The following is a 17,588-nucleotide window of genomic DNA, read 5'->3' on the forward strand; positions in this document are numbered from 1 at the left end:
TTTCCCGTTTAACATGTACATTCTTTTGATATTCAGAATTTCATTTTGTAGTTATTACGCGTAATATAGATATTTGGACGAGTTCAGCATTGTTTCGTAGTTTTTCACAGTGTAAAGGTTACATTTTATTGATTATTCAAAGTTCATTTGAATTTCTTTCGTTGAAATGCAAGAGGTGGAATACTTCAGTAGTGTTTGCTTGTGGTTTACCCTGTCAAAGTTACATTCTCTTGATTTTTCAAAGTTCCTTTTGAATTTCTTTCGTTGAAATGCATGAGTTGGAATATTTCAGTAGTGTTTGGTTGTGGTTCACCTTGTCACAGTTACATTTTATTGATTTTTCAAAGTTTATTTTGAAATTTTTTCGTTGAAATGCAAGAGTTGGAATATTTCAGTAGTGTTTGGTTGTGGTTTACCTTGTCATGGTTACATTTTCTTAATTTTTCAAAGTTCATTTTGAATTTCTTTCGTTGAAATGCTAGAGTTGGAATATTTCAGTTGTGTTTCGTTGTGGTTTACCTTGTCACAGTTACATTTTCTTAATTTTTTAAAGTTCATTTTGAATTTCTTTCGTTGAAATGCAAGAGTTGGAATATTTCAGTAGTGTTTGGTTGTGGTTTACCTTGTCACAGTTACATTTTCTTGATTTTTCAAAGTTCATTTTGAATTTCTTTCGTTGAAATGCAAGAGTTGGAATATTTCAGTAGTGTTTGGTTGTGGTTTACCGTGTCACAGTTACATTTTCTTGATTTTTCAAAGTTCATTTCGAATTTCTTTCGTGGAAATGCAAGAGTTTGAATATTTCAGTAGTGTTTGGTTGTGGTTTACCTTGTCACAGTTACATTTTCCTGATTTTTCAAAGTTCATTTTGAATTTCTTTCATTGAAATGAAAGAGTTGGAATATTTCAGTAGTGTTTTGTTGTGGTTTATCTTGTCACAGTTACATTTTCTGGATTTTTCAAAGTTTATTTTGAATTTTTTTCGTTTAAATGCAAGAGTTGGAATATTTCAGTAGTGTTTGTTTTTGGCTTACCTTGTCAGATTTAAATTTACATGATTTTTCAAAGTTCATTTTGAATTTCTTTCGTTGAAATGCAAGAGTTGGAATATTTCAGTAGTGTTTGTTTGTGGTTTACATTGTCACAGTTACATTTTCTGGATTTTTCAAAGTTCATTTTGAATTTCTTTCTTTGAAATGCAAGAGTTGGAATATTTCAGTAGTGTTTCGTTGTGGTTTACCTTGTCACAGTTACAGTTTCTTGATTTTTAAAAGTTCATTTTTAATTTCTGTAATTTAAATGCAAGAGTTGGAATATTTCAGTAGTGTTTGGTTGTGGTTTACCGTGTCACTGTTACATTTTCTTGATTTTTCAAAGTTCATCTTGAATTTTTTTTCCTTGAAATGCTAGATTTGGAATGTTTCAGTGGTGTTTGGTTGTGGTTTACCTTGTCACAGATACATTTTTTTGATTTTTCAATGTTCATTTTGAATTTCTTTCGTTGAAATACACGATTTGGAGTATTTCAGTATTGTTTGGTTATGGTTTACCTTGTCACAGTTACATTTTCTTGATTTTTCAAAGTTCATTTTGAATTTCTTTCGTTGAAATGCAAGAGTTGGAATATTTCAGTAGTGTTTGGTTGTGGTTTACCTTGTCACAGTTACATTTTCTTGATTTTTCAAAGTTCATTTTGAATTTCTTTCGTTGAAATGCAAGAGTTGGAATATTTCAGTAGTGTTTGGTTGTGGTTTACCTTGTCACAGTTACATTTTCTTGATTTTTCAAAGTTCATTTTGAATTTCTTTCATTGAAATGCAAGAGTTGGAATATTTCAGTAGTGTTTGGTTGTGGTTTACCTTGTCACAGTTACATTTTCTTGATTTTTCAAAGTTCATTTTGAATTTCTTTCATTGAAATGCAAGAGTTGGAATATTTCAGTAGTGTTTGGTTGTGGTTTACCTTGTCACAGTTACATTTTCTTGATTTTTCAAAGTTCATTTTGAATTTCTTTCGTTGAAATGCAAGAGTTGGAATATTTCAGTAGTGTGTTGGTTGTAGTTTACCTTGTCACAGTTACATTCTCTTAATTTTTCAAAGTTCATTTCGAATTTCTTTCGTTGAAGAGTTGAACTATTTCAGTAGTGTTTGGTTATGGTTTACCTTGTCACAGTTACATTTTCTTGATTATTCAAAGTTCATTTCGAATTTCTTTCATTGCAATGTACGAGTTGGAATATTTCAGTAGTGTTTGGTGATGGTTTACCTTGTCGCAGTTACATTTTCTTGATTTTTCAAAGTTCATTTTGAATTTCTTTCGTTGAAATGCAAGAGTTGGAATATTTCAATAGTGTGTGGTTGTAGTTTACCTTGTCACTGTTACATTCTCATGATTTTTCAAAGTTCATTTTGAAATTCTTTCATTGAAATGCAAGAGTTGGAATATTTCAGTAGTGTTTGGTTGTGGTTTACCTTGTCACAGTTACATTTTCTTGATTTTTCAAAGTTCATTTTGAATTTCTTTCGTTGAAATGCAAGAGTTGGAATATTTCAGTAGTGTTTGGTTGTGGTTTACCTTGTCACAGTTACATTCTTCTTGATTTTTCAAAGTTCATTTTGAATTTCTTTCGTTGAAATGCAAGAGTTGGAATATTTCAGTAGTGTTTGGTTGTGGTTCACCTTGTCACAGTTACATTTTCTTGATTTTTTAAAGTTCATTTTGAATTTCTTTCGTTGAAATGCAAGAGATGGATTATTACAGTAGTGTTTGGAAGTGGTTTACCTTGTCAATGTTACATTTTCTTGATTTTTCAAAGTTCATTTAGAATTTCATTCGTTGAAATGCAAGAGTTGGAATATTTCAGTAGTGTTTGGTTGTGGTTTACCTTGTCACTGTTACATTTTCTTGATTTTTCAAAGTTCATTTTGAATTTCTTTCGTTGAAATGCAAGAGTTGGAATATTTCAGTAGTGTGTTGTTGTAGTTTACCCTGTCACAGTTACATTTTCTTAATTTTTCAAAGTTCATTTTGAATTTCTTTCGTTGAAATGCAAGAGTTGGAATATTTCAGTAGTGTTTGGTTGTGGTTTACCTTGTCACAGTTACATTTTCATGATTTTTCAAAGTTCATTTTAAATTTCTTTCATTAAAATGCAAGAGTTGGAATATTTCAGTAGTGTTTGGTTGTGGTTTACCTTGTCACAGTTACATTCTCATGATTTTTCAAAGTTCATTTTGAATTTCTTTCGTTGAAATGCAAGAGTTGGAATGTTTCAGAAGTGTTTGGTTGTGGTTTAACTTGTCAAAATTAAATTTTATTGATTTTTCAAATATCATTTTGAATTTCTTTCGTTGAAATGAAAGAGTTGGAATATTTCAGTAGTGTTTGGTTGTGGTTTACCTTGTCACAGTTACATTTTCTTGATTTTTCCAAGTTCATTTTGAATTTCTTTCGTTGAAATGCAAGAGTTGGAATATTTCAGTTGTGTTTGGTTGTGGTCTACCTTGTCACAGTTACTTTTTCTTGATTGTTCAACGTTCCTTTTTAAGTTATTTTGTTGCAATGCAAGAGTTGGAATATTTCAGTAGTGTTTGGTTGTGGTTTACCTTGTCACAGTTACACTTTCTTGATCTTTAAAAGTTCATTTTGAATTTCTTTTGTTGAAATGCAAGAATTGGAATATTTCAGTAGTGTTTGCTTGTGGTTGACCTTGTCACAGTTACATTTTCTTGATTTTTCAAAGTTCATCTGAATTCCTTTCCTTGAAATGCAAGAGTTGGAATATTTCAGTAGTGTTTGGCTGTGGTTTACCTTGTCACAGTTACATTTTCTTGATTTTTCAAAGTTCATTTTGAATTTCTATCGTTGAAATGCAAGAGTAGGTATATTTCAGTAGTGTTTCGTTGTTGTTTACTTTGTCAGAGTTACATTCTCTTTATTTTTCAAAGCTCATTATGGATTTCTTTAGTTGAAATATTTTTTTGTCTTGCTTTACCTTGACACAGTTAAATTTCCTGATTTTTGTTAGGTTAGATTAGGCTAGATCAAGTTAGATTAAGGTTAAGTTAGGTTAGGTTAGGTTAGCCTACGTGCGCGCGCGTACGTAGGCTAACCTAACCTAACCTAACTTAACCTTAATCTAACTTGATCTAGCCTAACCTAACCTAACAAAAATCAGGAAATTTAACTGTGTCAAGGTAAAGCACGACAAAACATATTTCAACTAAAGAAATCCATAATGAACTTTGAAAAATAAAGAGAATGTAACTCTGACAAAGTAAACAACAACGAAATACTACTGAAATATTCCAACTCTTGCGTTTTAACGATAGAAATTCAAAATGAACTTTAAAAAATCAAGAAAATATAACTGTGACAAGGTAAACCACAGCCAAACGCTACTGAAATATTCCAACTCTTGCATTTCAAGGAAGGAAATTCAGATGAACTTTGAAAAATCAAGAAAATGTAACTGTGACAAGGTAAACCACAAGCAAACACTACTGAAATATTCCAACTCTTGCATTTCAACTAAAGAAATTCAAAATGAACTTTGAAAAATCAAGAAAATGTAACTGTGACAAGGTAAACCACAACCAAACACTACTGAAATATTCCAACTCTTGCATTTCAAGGAAAGAAAATCAAAATGAACTTTGAAAAATCACGACAATGTAACTGTGACAAGGTAAACCACAACCAAACACTACTGAAATATTCCAACTCTTGCATTTCAACGAAAGAAATTCAAAATGATCTTTGAAAAATCAAGAAACTGTAACTGTGACAAGGTAAACCACAACCAAACACTTCTGAAATATTCCAACTCTTGCATTTCAACGAAAGAAATTCAAAATGAACTTTGAAAAATCAAGAGAATGTAACTGTGACAAGGTAAACCACAACCAAACACTACTGAAATATTCCAACTCTTGCATTTCAATGAAAGAAATTCAAAATGAACTTTGAAAAATCAAGAAAATGTAACTGTGACAAGGTAAACCACAACCAAACACTACTGAAATATTCCAACTCTTGCATTTCAACGAAAGAAATTCAAAATGAACTTTGAAAAATCAAGAAAATGTAACTGTGACAAGGTAAACCACAACCAAACACTACTGAAATATTCCAACTCTTGCATTTCAACGAAAGAAATTCAAAATGAACTTTGAAAAATTAAGAGAATGTAACTGTGACAAGGTAAACTACAACCAACACACTACTGAAATATTCCAACTCTTGCATTTCAACGAAAGAAATTCAAAATGAACTTTGAAAAATCAAGAAAATGTAACTGTGACAAGGTAAACCACAACCAAACACTACTGAAATATTCCAACTCTTGCATTTCAATGAAAGAAATTCAAAATGAACTTTGAAAAATCAAGAAAATGTAACTGTGACAAGGTAAACCACAACCAAACACTACTGAAATATTCCAACTCTTACATTTCAATGAAAGAAATTCAAAATGAACTTTGAAAAATCAAGAAAATGTAACTGTGACAAGGTAAACCACAACCAAACACTACTGAAATATTCCAACTCTTACATTTCAACGAAAGAAATTCAAGATGAACTTTGAAAATCAAGAAAATGTAACTGTGACAAGGTAAATCAAAAGCAAACACTACTGAAATATTCCAATTCTTGCATTTCAACAAGAGAAATTAAAAGTGAACTATGAGAAATCAAGAATATTTAGCTGTGACACGGTAAAACACAACGAAACCCTACTGAAATATTCCAACTCTTGCATTTAAACGATAGAAATTCAAAATGAACTTTGAAAAATCAAGAAAATGTAACTGTGACAAGGTAAACCACAACCAAACACTACTGAAATATTCCAACTCTTGCATTTCAACGAAAGAAATTCAAAATGAACTTTGAAAAATCAAGAAAATGTAACTGTGACAAGGTAAACCACAACCAAACCCTACTGAAATATTCCAACTCTTGCTTTTCAACGAAAGAAGTACAAAATGAACTTTGAAAAATAATGAAAATTTAACTGTTACAAGTTAAACCACAACCAAACACAACTTAAATATTCCAACTCATGCATTTCAAAGAAAGAAATTCAAAATGAACTTTCAAATATCATGAGAATGTAAATGTGACAAGTTAAACAACAACCAAACACTACTGAAATATGCCAACTCTTGCATTTCAACGAAAGAAATTCAAAATAAACTTCGAAAAATCAAGAAAATGTAACTGTGATAAGGTAAACCACAACCAAACACTACTGAAATATTCCAACTCTTGCATTTCAATGAAAGAAATTCAAAATGAACTTTGAAAAATCAGGAAAATGTAACTGTGACAAGGTAAACCACAACCAAACACTACTGAAATATTCCAACTCTTGCATTTCAACGAAAGAAATTCGAAATGAACTTTGAAAAATCAAGAAAATGTAACTGTGACACGGTAAACCACAACCTAACACTACTGAAATATTCCACCTCTTGCATTTCAAAGAATGAAATTCAAAAAGAGCTTTGAAAAATCAAGAAAATTTAACTGTGACAAGGTAGACCACAACCAAACACTACTGAAATATTCCAACTCTTCCATTTCAACGAAAGAAATTCAAAATGAACTTTAAAAATCAAGATAATGTAACTGTGACAAGGTAAACCACAACGAAACACAACTGAAATATTCCAACTCTTGCATTTCAACGAAAGAAATTCAAAATGAACTTTAAAAAATTAAGAAAATATAACCATGACAAGGTAAACCACAACCAAACACTACTGAAATATTCCAACTCTTGCATTTCAACGAAAGAAGTTCAAAATGAACTTTGAAAAATCAAGAAAATGTAACTTTGACAAGGTTAACCACAAGCAAACACTACTGAAATATTCCAACTCATGCATTTCAACGAAAGAAATTCAAAATGAACTTTGAAAAATCAAGAGAATGTAACTCTGACAGGGTAAACCATAACCAAACACTACTGAAATATTCCAACTCTTGCATTTAAACTAAATAAATTCAAATGAAATTTGAAAAATCAAGAAAATGTTACTGTGACAAGGTAAACCACAACCAAACACTACTGAAATATTCCAACTCTTGCATTTCAACGAAAGAAATTCAAAATTAACTTTTAAAAATCAATAAAATGTAACTGTGAAAATTTAAACCACGAAAAAAAACTTCTTAAATATTACAAAAATTTCATTTCAACTAAAAAAAAATTCAAAAGTAACTTTGAAAAATCAAGAAAATGTAACTGTGATAAGGTAAACCACAACCAAACACTACTGAAATATTCCAACTGTTGCATTTCAACGAAAGAAATTCGAAATGAACTTTGAAAAATCTAGAAAATGTAACTGTGACACGGTAAACCACAACTAAACACTACTGAAATATTCCAACTATTGCATTTCAACGAAATAAATTCAAAATGAACTTTGAAAAATCAAGAAAATGTAACTGTGACAAGGTAAACCACAACCAAACACTACTGAAATATTCCAACTCTAGCATTTCAATTAAAAATTTCAAAATGAACTTTGAAAAATCAAGAAAATGTAACTGTGACAAGGTAAACCACAACGAAACACAACTTAATTAGTCCATCTATTGCATTTCAACTAAAGAAATTCTATATGTTATTTTAAAAATCAATAAATTGTAACTGTGACAAGGTAAACCACAACGAAACACAACTGAAATATTCCAACTCTTGCATTTCAACGAAAGAAATTCAAAATGAACTTTGAAAAATTAAGAAAATGTAACCATGATAAGGTAAACTACAACCAAACACTACTGAAATATTCCAACTCTTGCATTTCAACAAATGAATTTCAAAAAGAACTTTGAAAAATCAAGAAAATATAACTGTGACAAGGTGAACCACAACCAAACACTACTGAAATAATCCAACTCTTGCATTTCAACTACAGAAATTCAAAATGAACTTTGAAAAATCATGAGAATGTAACTCTGACAAGGTAAACCACAACCAAACACTACTGAAATATTCCAACTCTAGCATTTCAACGAAAAAAATTCAAAATAAACTTTAAAAATTCAAGTAAATGTAACTGTGACAGCGTAAACCACAACGAAACACAACTGAAATATTCCAACTCTTGTATTTCAATGAAAGAAATTCAAAATGAACTTTGAAAAATCAGGAAAATGTAACTGTGACAAGGTAAACCACAACCAAACACTACTGAAATATTCCAACTCTTGCATTTCAACGAACGAAATTCGAAATGAACTTTGAACAATCAAGAAAATGTAACTGTGACACGGTAAACCACAACCAAACACTACTGAAATATTCCAACTCTTGCATTTCAAAGAAGGAAATTCAAAATGAACTTTGAAAAATCAATAAAATGTAACTGTGACAAGGTAAATCACAACCAAACACTACTAAAATATTCCAACTCTTAGATTTAAACGAAAGAAATTCAAAATGAACTTTGAAAAATCAAGAAAATGTAACTGTGACAAGGTAAACCACAACGAAAAACAACTGAAATATTCCAACTCTTGCATTTCAACGAGAGAAATTCAAGATGATCTTTGAAAAATCAAGACAATGTAACTGTGACAAGGTAAACCACAACCAAACACTACTGAAATATTCCAACTCTTGCATTTCAATGAAAGAAATTCAAAATGAACTTTGAAAAATCAAGAAAATGTAACTGTGACAAGGTAAACCAAAACGAAACACTACTGAAATATTCCAACTCTTGCATTTCAACGAAAGAAATTCAAAATGAACTTTGAAAAATTAAGAAAATGTAACTGTGACAAGGTAAACCCCATCGAAACACAACAGAAATATTTCCAACTCTTTCATTTCAACGAAATAAATTCAAAATGAAATTTGAAATATTATGATACTTTAACTCTGCCAGGGTCAGCTGCAACATCACACTACTGAAATATTCAAACTCTTGCATTTCAACGACGGAAATTCAGAATGAAATTTGATAAATCCAGAAAATGTAACTATGACACGGTAAACCATAGCCAAACACTACTGAAATATTCCAACTCTTGCATTTAAATGAAAGAAATTCAAAATGAACTTTGAAAATTCAATAAGATGTAAATGTGACAAGGTAAACCATAACCAAACACTACTGAAATATTCCAACTCTTGCATTTCAATGAAAGAAATTCAAAATGAACTTTGACAAATCAGGAAAATGTAACTGTGACACGGTAAACCACAACCAAACACTACTGAAATATTCCAACTCTTGCATTTCAACGAAAGAAATTCTAAATGAACTTTGAAAAATCAAGAAAATGTAACTGTGACACGGTAAACCACAACCAAACACTACTGAAATATTCCAACTCTTGCATTTCAACGAAAGAAATTCAAAATGAACTTTGAAAAATCCAGAAAATGTAACTGTGACAAGGTAAACCACAACATAACACTACTGAAATATTCCAACTCTTGCATTCCAACGATAGAAATTCGAAATGAACTTTGAAAAATCAAGAAAATGTAACTGTGACACGGTAAACCACAACCAAACACTACTGAAATATTCCAACTCTTGCATTTCAACAAATGAAATTCAAAATGAACTTGGAAAAATCAAGAAAATGTAACTGTGAGACGGTAAACCACAACCAAACACTACTGAAATATTCCAACTCTTGCATTTCAACGAAAAAAAATCAAAATGAACTTTGAAAAATCAAGAAAATGTAACTGTGACAAGGTAAACCACTACCAAACACTAGTGAAATATTCCAACTCTTGCATTTCAACGAAAGAAATTCAAAATGAACTTTGAAAAATCAAGAAAGGCAGTGTTCTACTAGACTTATCGCCATGAACACCAGTCAAATAATCAATGTATTTAATATGGACCCCTACATGTCCCAGTACAAATCCTATTGTCTGCCCTCGGACTTCCTTGGAAAAATTCAAAGTGTCAACAATACCTTGATTATTGTTAATAGCAGTCCGTCGACTGTGCTGACGGGTCATTGGCTGTGCATCTTTCAAACAATGAATACGATTGAATTTTTTGATCCTCTTGGTCTACCCTACACATTCTACACACCACACATCAGCAACTATATTGAGAGCAGTGGGAAGACTATTATTCAAAATCGGAAGAGGGTTCAGGATCTAACGACTAAAAGCTGCGGCTTCCATGCACTACTATATTTTGTGTTCCGTTGTCGCGGCTATACTTACATGCAGTTTCTCCACATTTATGTTGACAATCCACGTCTGAATAACTTTCTAGTGGAAAATATCCTCTCAGACCTATATAGTATCGATTTCAGTGCCCTAAGAATAAAGTTCTTAAAAAATGTTTTTGAATCTGTTTATTAATAAAATGCATATATATATACAACAATGTTTCTAAATCTTCACTTTAGATTTCTACTTCTTCGGTGTATAGGCAACTATCGTGTACCACTAATGCTGGTAAATAATCTGGATTCACTGTATATTGATCTTGATTGACTGCAAAGTCAGGGTCACATTTTCTACAGTACAATGTAAATTCACTCTTGTCATATCTCTTTGTATAGTCAATGATACTATTTGCATTCATATTATGAAATTCACGAGTTTCAATCTGTCTATTTGAAGCAATACCACATACAATGTTTTCAAATGGTGAATCACATTCGGTAACTGCCAAATAAAAATCACTTGGTTTATAGTCATAGTAGGTAGTGTCATCACAACGATGACGTAGAAACCAAATTGTCTTGTTACCCCAACAGTTGAATCATAGACCTGATTCTTCCTCTCATAATTATTTAAATTCACGACGATACCAATCTCGTAGCAATAAACTAAAATCACGTTTGGGATTCTTTGCAATCACAGCGGGGTAAGTAGTATACAACTGATCACATATATTGGTGTAACAATCGGATCATCGGTGCTTTCTAGGGTACTAGTAACACACCTCCTCAAGACATGAATAACTTCCTTTAATTTGTACTGCATAACCTTAATATAATTTACATGGATTGCATAATTTACATTTTTCACTATAGTCATCAATAATTGTACAATTCTCACATTGAGTCCAACTGCCAAGAGTGTACATGCACAATGGACATATATAGAACAGTTTTCGGTTTCCGATGTCAACTCGCTCACAGCTAACACGAAACTGATCATCCTCGCTCCATAAACTCAATGAGAGGGAAATGGGGGAGAGGAGTAAATCTGTGACGCTACCTATTTCGAATTACAGGGGGAGCCATCTACATAGAATCCATTCGCAATATCTTTAAAAGTATATCCTCAATATGATTCTGCTTTGTTCCAATTAATAAATCAATAAATTGACTATAAGCATTTGAATCACATTTTAAAAGTTTCATACAATAGTCCAATGGGGGAGAATCACTCCTCATTATATTGCCAAGTGTCCCCTGATAAGCGAATATCCTGCGTTGAAGGGATAGCTCGAGAAAATCATCATCCAAAATCAAAATTTTTTCCATAAACACTAGATTTGATCTAATTCTCCCTTTCTCAAATTCATTCATTTCTCAATCCTTTCCCTCCGACTGCTGACTCTAGACTGACCCTGAATCGTTAGCCCCATAGCTTAACCAAGTAGGAAAGATAACATTTTCGATTTCAAAACAATTTTATTGAATAATTACAACAACATCAATAGTACAGAGCATGTACAATTAGTGATAATGTATATTGTCTTCAATATGTTTCACCAATGCACTTAAAGCACATTGAAGTCTATTCACATGTGCTATATCAACTTTAGCGGCAAAACATAATTGATCCTCCATTTTAAATTTGCTCAAGGATATCACATATCTTGCATATACTGCATCCCATTCAAAACAAAGCCGTGATTTCCACTGCAATGCTTGGTGCTCTTGTACTATTATCAGCAATTCCACTATCAAATTCTAATAGGGTAAACATTCCACTCATCGCCATCAACACAAATATATATCCAAATGAGTAAAGTCAAAACTGTTCTTCTTCTTCTCACTCCTTTGAATTCTATTCACAGACTAATAAAACTATAGCAAAAAAACCTTTCTTTATATTCACTCCGCCGCTACTATGTAACCAACCCTCTGATTGGCTGAGAAGGGGATATAACAGACTCGCTGATTGGCTGAGAAGGAAACATGTGATCTAACTGTTTCCTGGAAACTCATAACATTCGCGTCGAGCATGTACATTCTCACTGACAACGAACAGACATAAAAAAGGAACATAAATTGCTGTTGACATCCATAAATGTGAGAAAGTTCCTGTTTTTTCATTCTCACTGACAAAAACCATAAAACAGACATGAATTGCTGTTGACATCCATAAATGTGAGAAAATTCCTGTTATTCAAATTCTCACTGACAAAAACCATAAAACATCCATAACCATCCATGAAAAACATCAAGTAAATCGAACAACACACATAACCATCCATGAAAACAGACATAAAAGTGAGAAAATTCCTGTTTTTCCAAGTGAGAAAATTCCTGTTTTTCAAATTCTCACTGACAAAAACCATAAATCATCCATAACCATCCATGAAAAACATCAAATAAATCGACCAACACACATAACCATCCATGAAAACAGACATCAATGTGAGAAAATTCCTGTTTTTCCAAGTGAGAAAATTCCTGTTTTTTCATTCTCACTGACAAAACCATAAACCACGTGGTGCTGTTCGGGCTGGTACCCCCCTTTCTACTAACAGTAGCTTATAGTGCCGAAAATGTTACGCAGACTGGAGACCGAAATCTTTATACTCTTCCCTCTAGTTCATATTCCCAAGTCCGCTTGTCCCTTCCTCCTAACACTCCCTGAAAGTTTCAACTTCATCCCCACATCCGTTCTCTGGTTTTTGCAGATACGCCGTTTTGATCACCTGGCAATAACTAGTGTCTTTTGACTCACATTGCTATCAGGGCTGTATCCAGGATTTTGTGGGGGGGGGGGTTATATAAAAAACCTCGAAAAATACATACAAAAATTTGTTTATATCCGTTTTTGTTACGTCTTTACGAGTCAGACAAGCATTTCGGGGAGGGGTTCAAACCCCCTAAACCCTCTTTCTGGATACGGCCTTGTTTGCTACTTAACCATGAATAAATTTGAGTCCATAGTGAGTTATTGTGCAAAAATCTTTAGGTTGACTGAAGAAAAAAACAAATTTTGGCCTCCCCCCACCACAACACAAAATTTGAAGCCCCTCGCCTTTCCCCTCCCTTCCTTACCGCTGCCTATAAAGTTTCAACTATATCCCCCGAGCTGTTCCCAAGACATTTCAAATATACTACTATCAAGGAGGCACACTTGTGCCTCTATAAAGAGGCGACCCACCACAATGTTAAGCGATTTCAGGTCCTAGAGGTCGCAGAGAGACGGCGGTAATCGCATTTTGTAGCCCAAGCTGAAACCTCTACAGTAGGGTTCTCTGATACGCTGAATATGATGGTGTGATTTTCATTAAGGTTTTATAACTTTTATGGGGTCTTTCCCCCTTTTTTTGAAAATCAGCCAAATTTTCTCAGGCATGTAACTTTTGATAGGTATAATTAAACTTGATGAAACTTATATCTTTGAAATCGGAATTAAAATCTGATTCTTTTGATGAATCTATTGGTATCAGAATTCCGTTTTCTAGAGTTTCGATTACTATTGAGCCGGGTCGCTCCTAACTTACAGTTCGTTACCACGAACTGTTTGATGCTACCAAGTTAAGTGAAGCTGTCCACCTGATCAATCTCTTCGTTACCCAACGTCATCTTTTCATCTTCACTTATTCCTAGCCTTAGCGACTTAGTCTTCTTAGCATTTCTCGTAATGTCTTTTGATTACAATGTTTGCCCCCCCCCCTCTCTGGCCTCCCGAGGTCAAAATTTGAAGTTTACTTGCTTCCTACAATCCCTGAAAGTTTTATCTTGATACCTCAAGCCATTCTCAAGAAATTGCAGATTCACTATTTTGATAACCTAGCACCACATAGTGTCTTTTGATATACATCGCTGTCTAGACGTGAATATGTTCTAATCCCCACAGTGGCTTTATAAATTCCACTTTCACACGGGGCTAAAGGTGCCAAGACTCAGGCAGATTCCAAACAAAATGTGTTTAGCCTTTCTCTGCCCCCTCCTCCAAGTTAAAACTTGAATTGCAGGAACTTTGGTCAAGACTTCATACGTAAGTATGAATGATTACGATTTGATTTTTCACTTTTGTTTAAGGATCAAATAAAGGTGTTGCAAGCTAACGAGTATTGTACTTTTAATGTATTTTGAATCTTTTCCAAAGGCAATAAAGTTAATAGTTGTTCCATCTTTTTTGTTTAATTTAATGTACTGCTTTTGACAAGAGATAATAGCTAGTTTATGCAACGTAGCTTTAACTTTATTTGTATTCTAGTAGAATCTCCTAGACTTATCTGATGCCAAGTCCTTTCATAAAGTTCCGAAACACAATTCATGTGGTCAAACTAGAATATCCACTATGTCTGACGGGCAACTTTTTACATTATTTTACACTTTCTATACTTTTTATAACTATTAGGCATAAACAAAAAGAAGAGAAGCTACGAGATATAGATAAGACAAAATATTAAATAAAATGGATAGATTAATTGTTTGATAGGCACGTAACCTATATACCACTATTGGGGTATTGTATTGGGGGAGGAGTTAAAAGCACAAAATGGGATTTTTTTTCACCCCCTAAGAGTTTTCTCAAACAAAATGAGGGTACTTGTATGATAAACCCACTACCGCTCAAGTTGTTCATTCATTGACGCATTATAAAACCGGTTATTTTTTCGTTAGTTTTTTTTTCAGCTTAGCGTGAGACAAGACAAAGAGAAGTGACAGAATAGATGGAAAATACATAATTTGGGCTATATATTTGCACATTAGGGGGGTAATATATTTGGACAGTGTGAAGTTAGAAAACAATTCTTAATACATAATATCCCCCCCCACTAATGTGCAAATATATAGCCCAAATTTGTTTCTAAAGTATTATATTTTTATCTTAATTTGCTGTATATCATTAGGATTGAGCGTCAGAGAAACATATTAGAAGAACATTTGGTAGGGGGTATACAAGTACCGGTACGAAAATTAAACAAAAATTGGATAAATTAATTATTTGATAGGCACGTAACCTATAAACTACGTATATCGGGGAGGGTTTAAAAGCAAAGGACAAGGTTTCTTTCGCCTCCTAAGAGTTGTCTTAAATAAATTGAGTTATTTCGTCCCAAAACACTATTTTCCAAGGACAGGGAAAGTTACTTATTACCTACGACAAAGAAAGCACGAAAAACAGAATTATTAAGAAATAAGACAAACTCCAAACGAGAGTAATTTTCAGCTAGCGAATAAAACGAAAAAACAAAGCAAATCATTTGGCAGACACTTCCAGTAAGCCGTCCTCCATGCTAAATATATATTATATATATATATATATATATATATATATATATATATATATATATATATATATATATATATATATATATATATATATATATATATATATATATATATATATATATATATATGTATGTATGTATGTATGAGTAAATTTATTGTCCATCATAAATGTAAAATACAACAATGATGGAATATAACAGAAAGGAAATGGAAAGAAACAAATAAATTCTGACAGACACAAACAAAACCAAAACAAAGAAGAACTGACAAGAAAAAAAATACAGATAAGGGCAATTATATGTAAGAACAAACACATTATCATCGACGGACAATTTCAGAGGTGCTTTCACCAATAATCTGCCTCCGAAATCTGCCTCTCATTTCTTTTCTGTAGCGCGGGCACTGGACTAGCAGCTCCATACCGCGAGGATAGCGAGCTGTTATTAGTCCAGAGATATAGCCGTAGCGAATACGTTGCATGCTCTTAGAAACACTTCCATATATCCTGTATATATAAAGCAGTAAGAAGAGACCAAAATGATGCAAAGGCAAGTAGATACGGAACAGCAAAATCATTATAAACGCTAGCTAAGATAGGCGGTTAAAATTAAACTTTAACGCAACTAGTAAACCGTACGCATTCCTAGCTTTTCTGGCAAAAAATCTTTCAAAAGTTGACGTTTGGCGCGAGGATTTGACCCAATCCGTACACCAAGATACGTCAGTGTATCTTGTACTTTAATAACATGTTCACCTAACTGAACATTTGTCTGGCAATCTGAACGGTGATTGAACACCAGGAACTCAGTCTTACTCTCATTAAATCAAAGACCAATACGTTTATACTCGCTATCGAGAATTCAAAATTTTCCTCAATTCCAAAGGCTGTTCTACTAATATCAAGGATGTTATCAGCGTAGTTAGATAGCGAAACATCAATACCATTTAAATATACATGTGGTTAGAATGTACTGTTGTGACACAATGACAGTATTATTAAACAGGGGCGGAGATTATATATTTTATATATAAATAAAATATATTATATTTTATATATATATGTATATATATATATATATATATATATATATATATATATATATATATATATATATATATATATATATATCCTTTATAATTAGTAGTCAGAGAAGATATAAGGCTTAATTTTTCAAAATTGAAAAAGATGGTAGTTTGGAACAGCGGTTCCTATTTGTATGACGTGTCTGGCAAAAGATGCAAAGACAGTATTTGTTTGCAACACTTTAAGAACAATTTTCCTTCATTGTAACAAATAATAAAGTAATGTTTCGCTTTTATAGGTATAATCATATTCACTGAATTAGCTAACCACTTCCGTATTCACAAGCTTTCTGGAGTTGAAAAATTCGTCATGAGCTACGGAGGCCTTCGTGGTGCCGTTGCCTTTGCTTTGGTTCTGCTTATCAATAAGAAGATCGTGCCATTGCAGCCACTTTTCGTAACAGCCACTATGTCAATGGTCTATTTTACAGTTTTTTTTCAGGTAAAGTACGGAGTTTAATGTAGCTCAGGTTCCAGTGGTTTGGAGGGAGTGCTACTGAGTTTTTATGATTTCTTGAAAAATAATCATAGGTTTGCAGTATCCCAAAGCTCCTTACAAGTATCTCCGACGCTGATGATGTTTCTCAATTTAGAACTCCCTAACCAAAATACCTAAAGTAATAAAATAGTAAAATAGAGCAGCTAAGGTAAAAGAATAGTAAATAAAATAGTAAAATAGAGCAGCTAAGGTAAAAGAATAGTAAATAAAATAGTAAAATAGAGATCCTCGCGTGGTCAATAATAAGGTTCTGATGACATTTATAACATCAGTTGAACTTTGGACAAAAATTCTTAAACTTTCAAAAATCTGCAAACATAATACTTAAAATCTGGTCTTGAATGTAACGCTGAAAAGTCTGACGTAGTGCTTTTTCACTGGAAAGGCCCACTTCCTGTGGTAGATCCGTCCGTCGGACCAAATCGTTTATCTTGGTATTCCCATTGGAATACAATTTCTCACACTCGTCATCCCCTAACGGAAGGCATTAAACGCTGCATTTCAGCTTCATATCCTTCCATAATCTCTGTTAAGCTTCGTTTCAATCGTTGTTATCGGGCAACG

General features: G+C 32.7%; 1 protein-coding gene across 3 annotated transcripts in view; it reads left to right on the forward strand.

Annotated features, from left to right (window-relative positions):
- Positions 1 to 17,588, forward strand: part of LOC148941067 (putative Na(+)/H(+) antiporter nhx-9) — a 265,572-nt gene that overhangs the window by 155,730 nt on the left and 92,254 nt on the right. For all 3 annotated transcript variants that reach the window (XM_089104941.1, XM_089104942.1, XM_089104943.1), the window contains exon 7: positions 16,765 to 16,967. In XM_089104941.1, the coding sequence (XP_088961067.1) occupies positions 16,765 to 16,967 (203 nt within the window). The remainder of the gene's footprint in view (positions 1 to 16,764; positions 16,968 to 17,588) is intronic.

This window comes from Artemia sp. Qi Xiang Cuo, chromosome 19 (assembly GCF_049724085.1).
Source record: "Artemia sp. Qi Xiang Cuo chromosome 19, ASM4972408v1, whole genome shotgun sequence".
NCBI lineage: Eukaryota > Metazoa > Arthropoda > Branchiopoda > Anostraca > Artemiidae > Artemia > Artemia sp. Qi Xiang Cuo.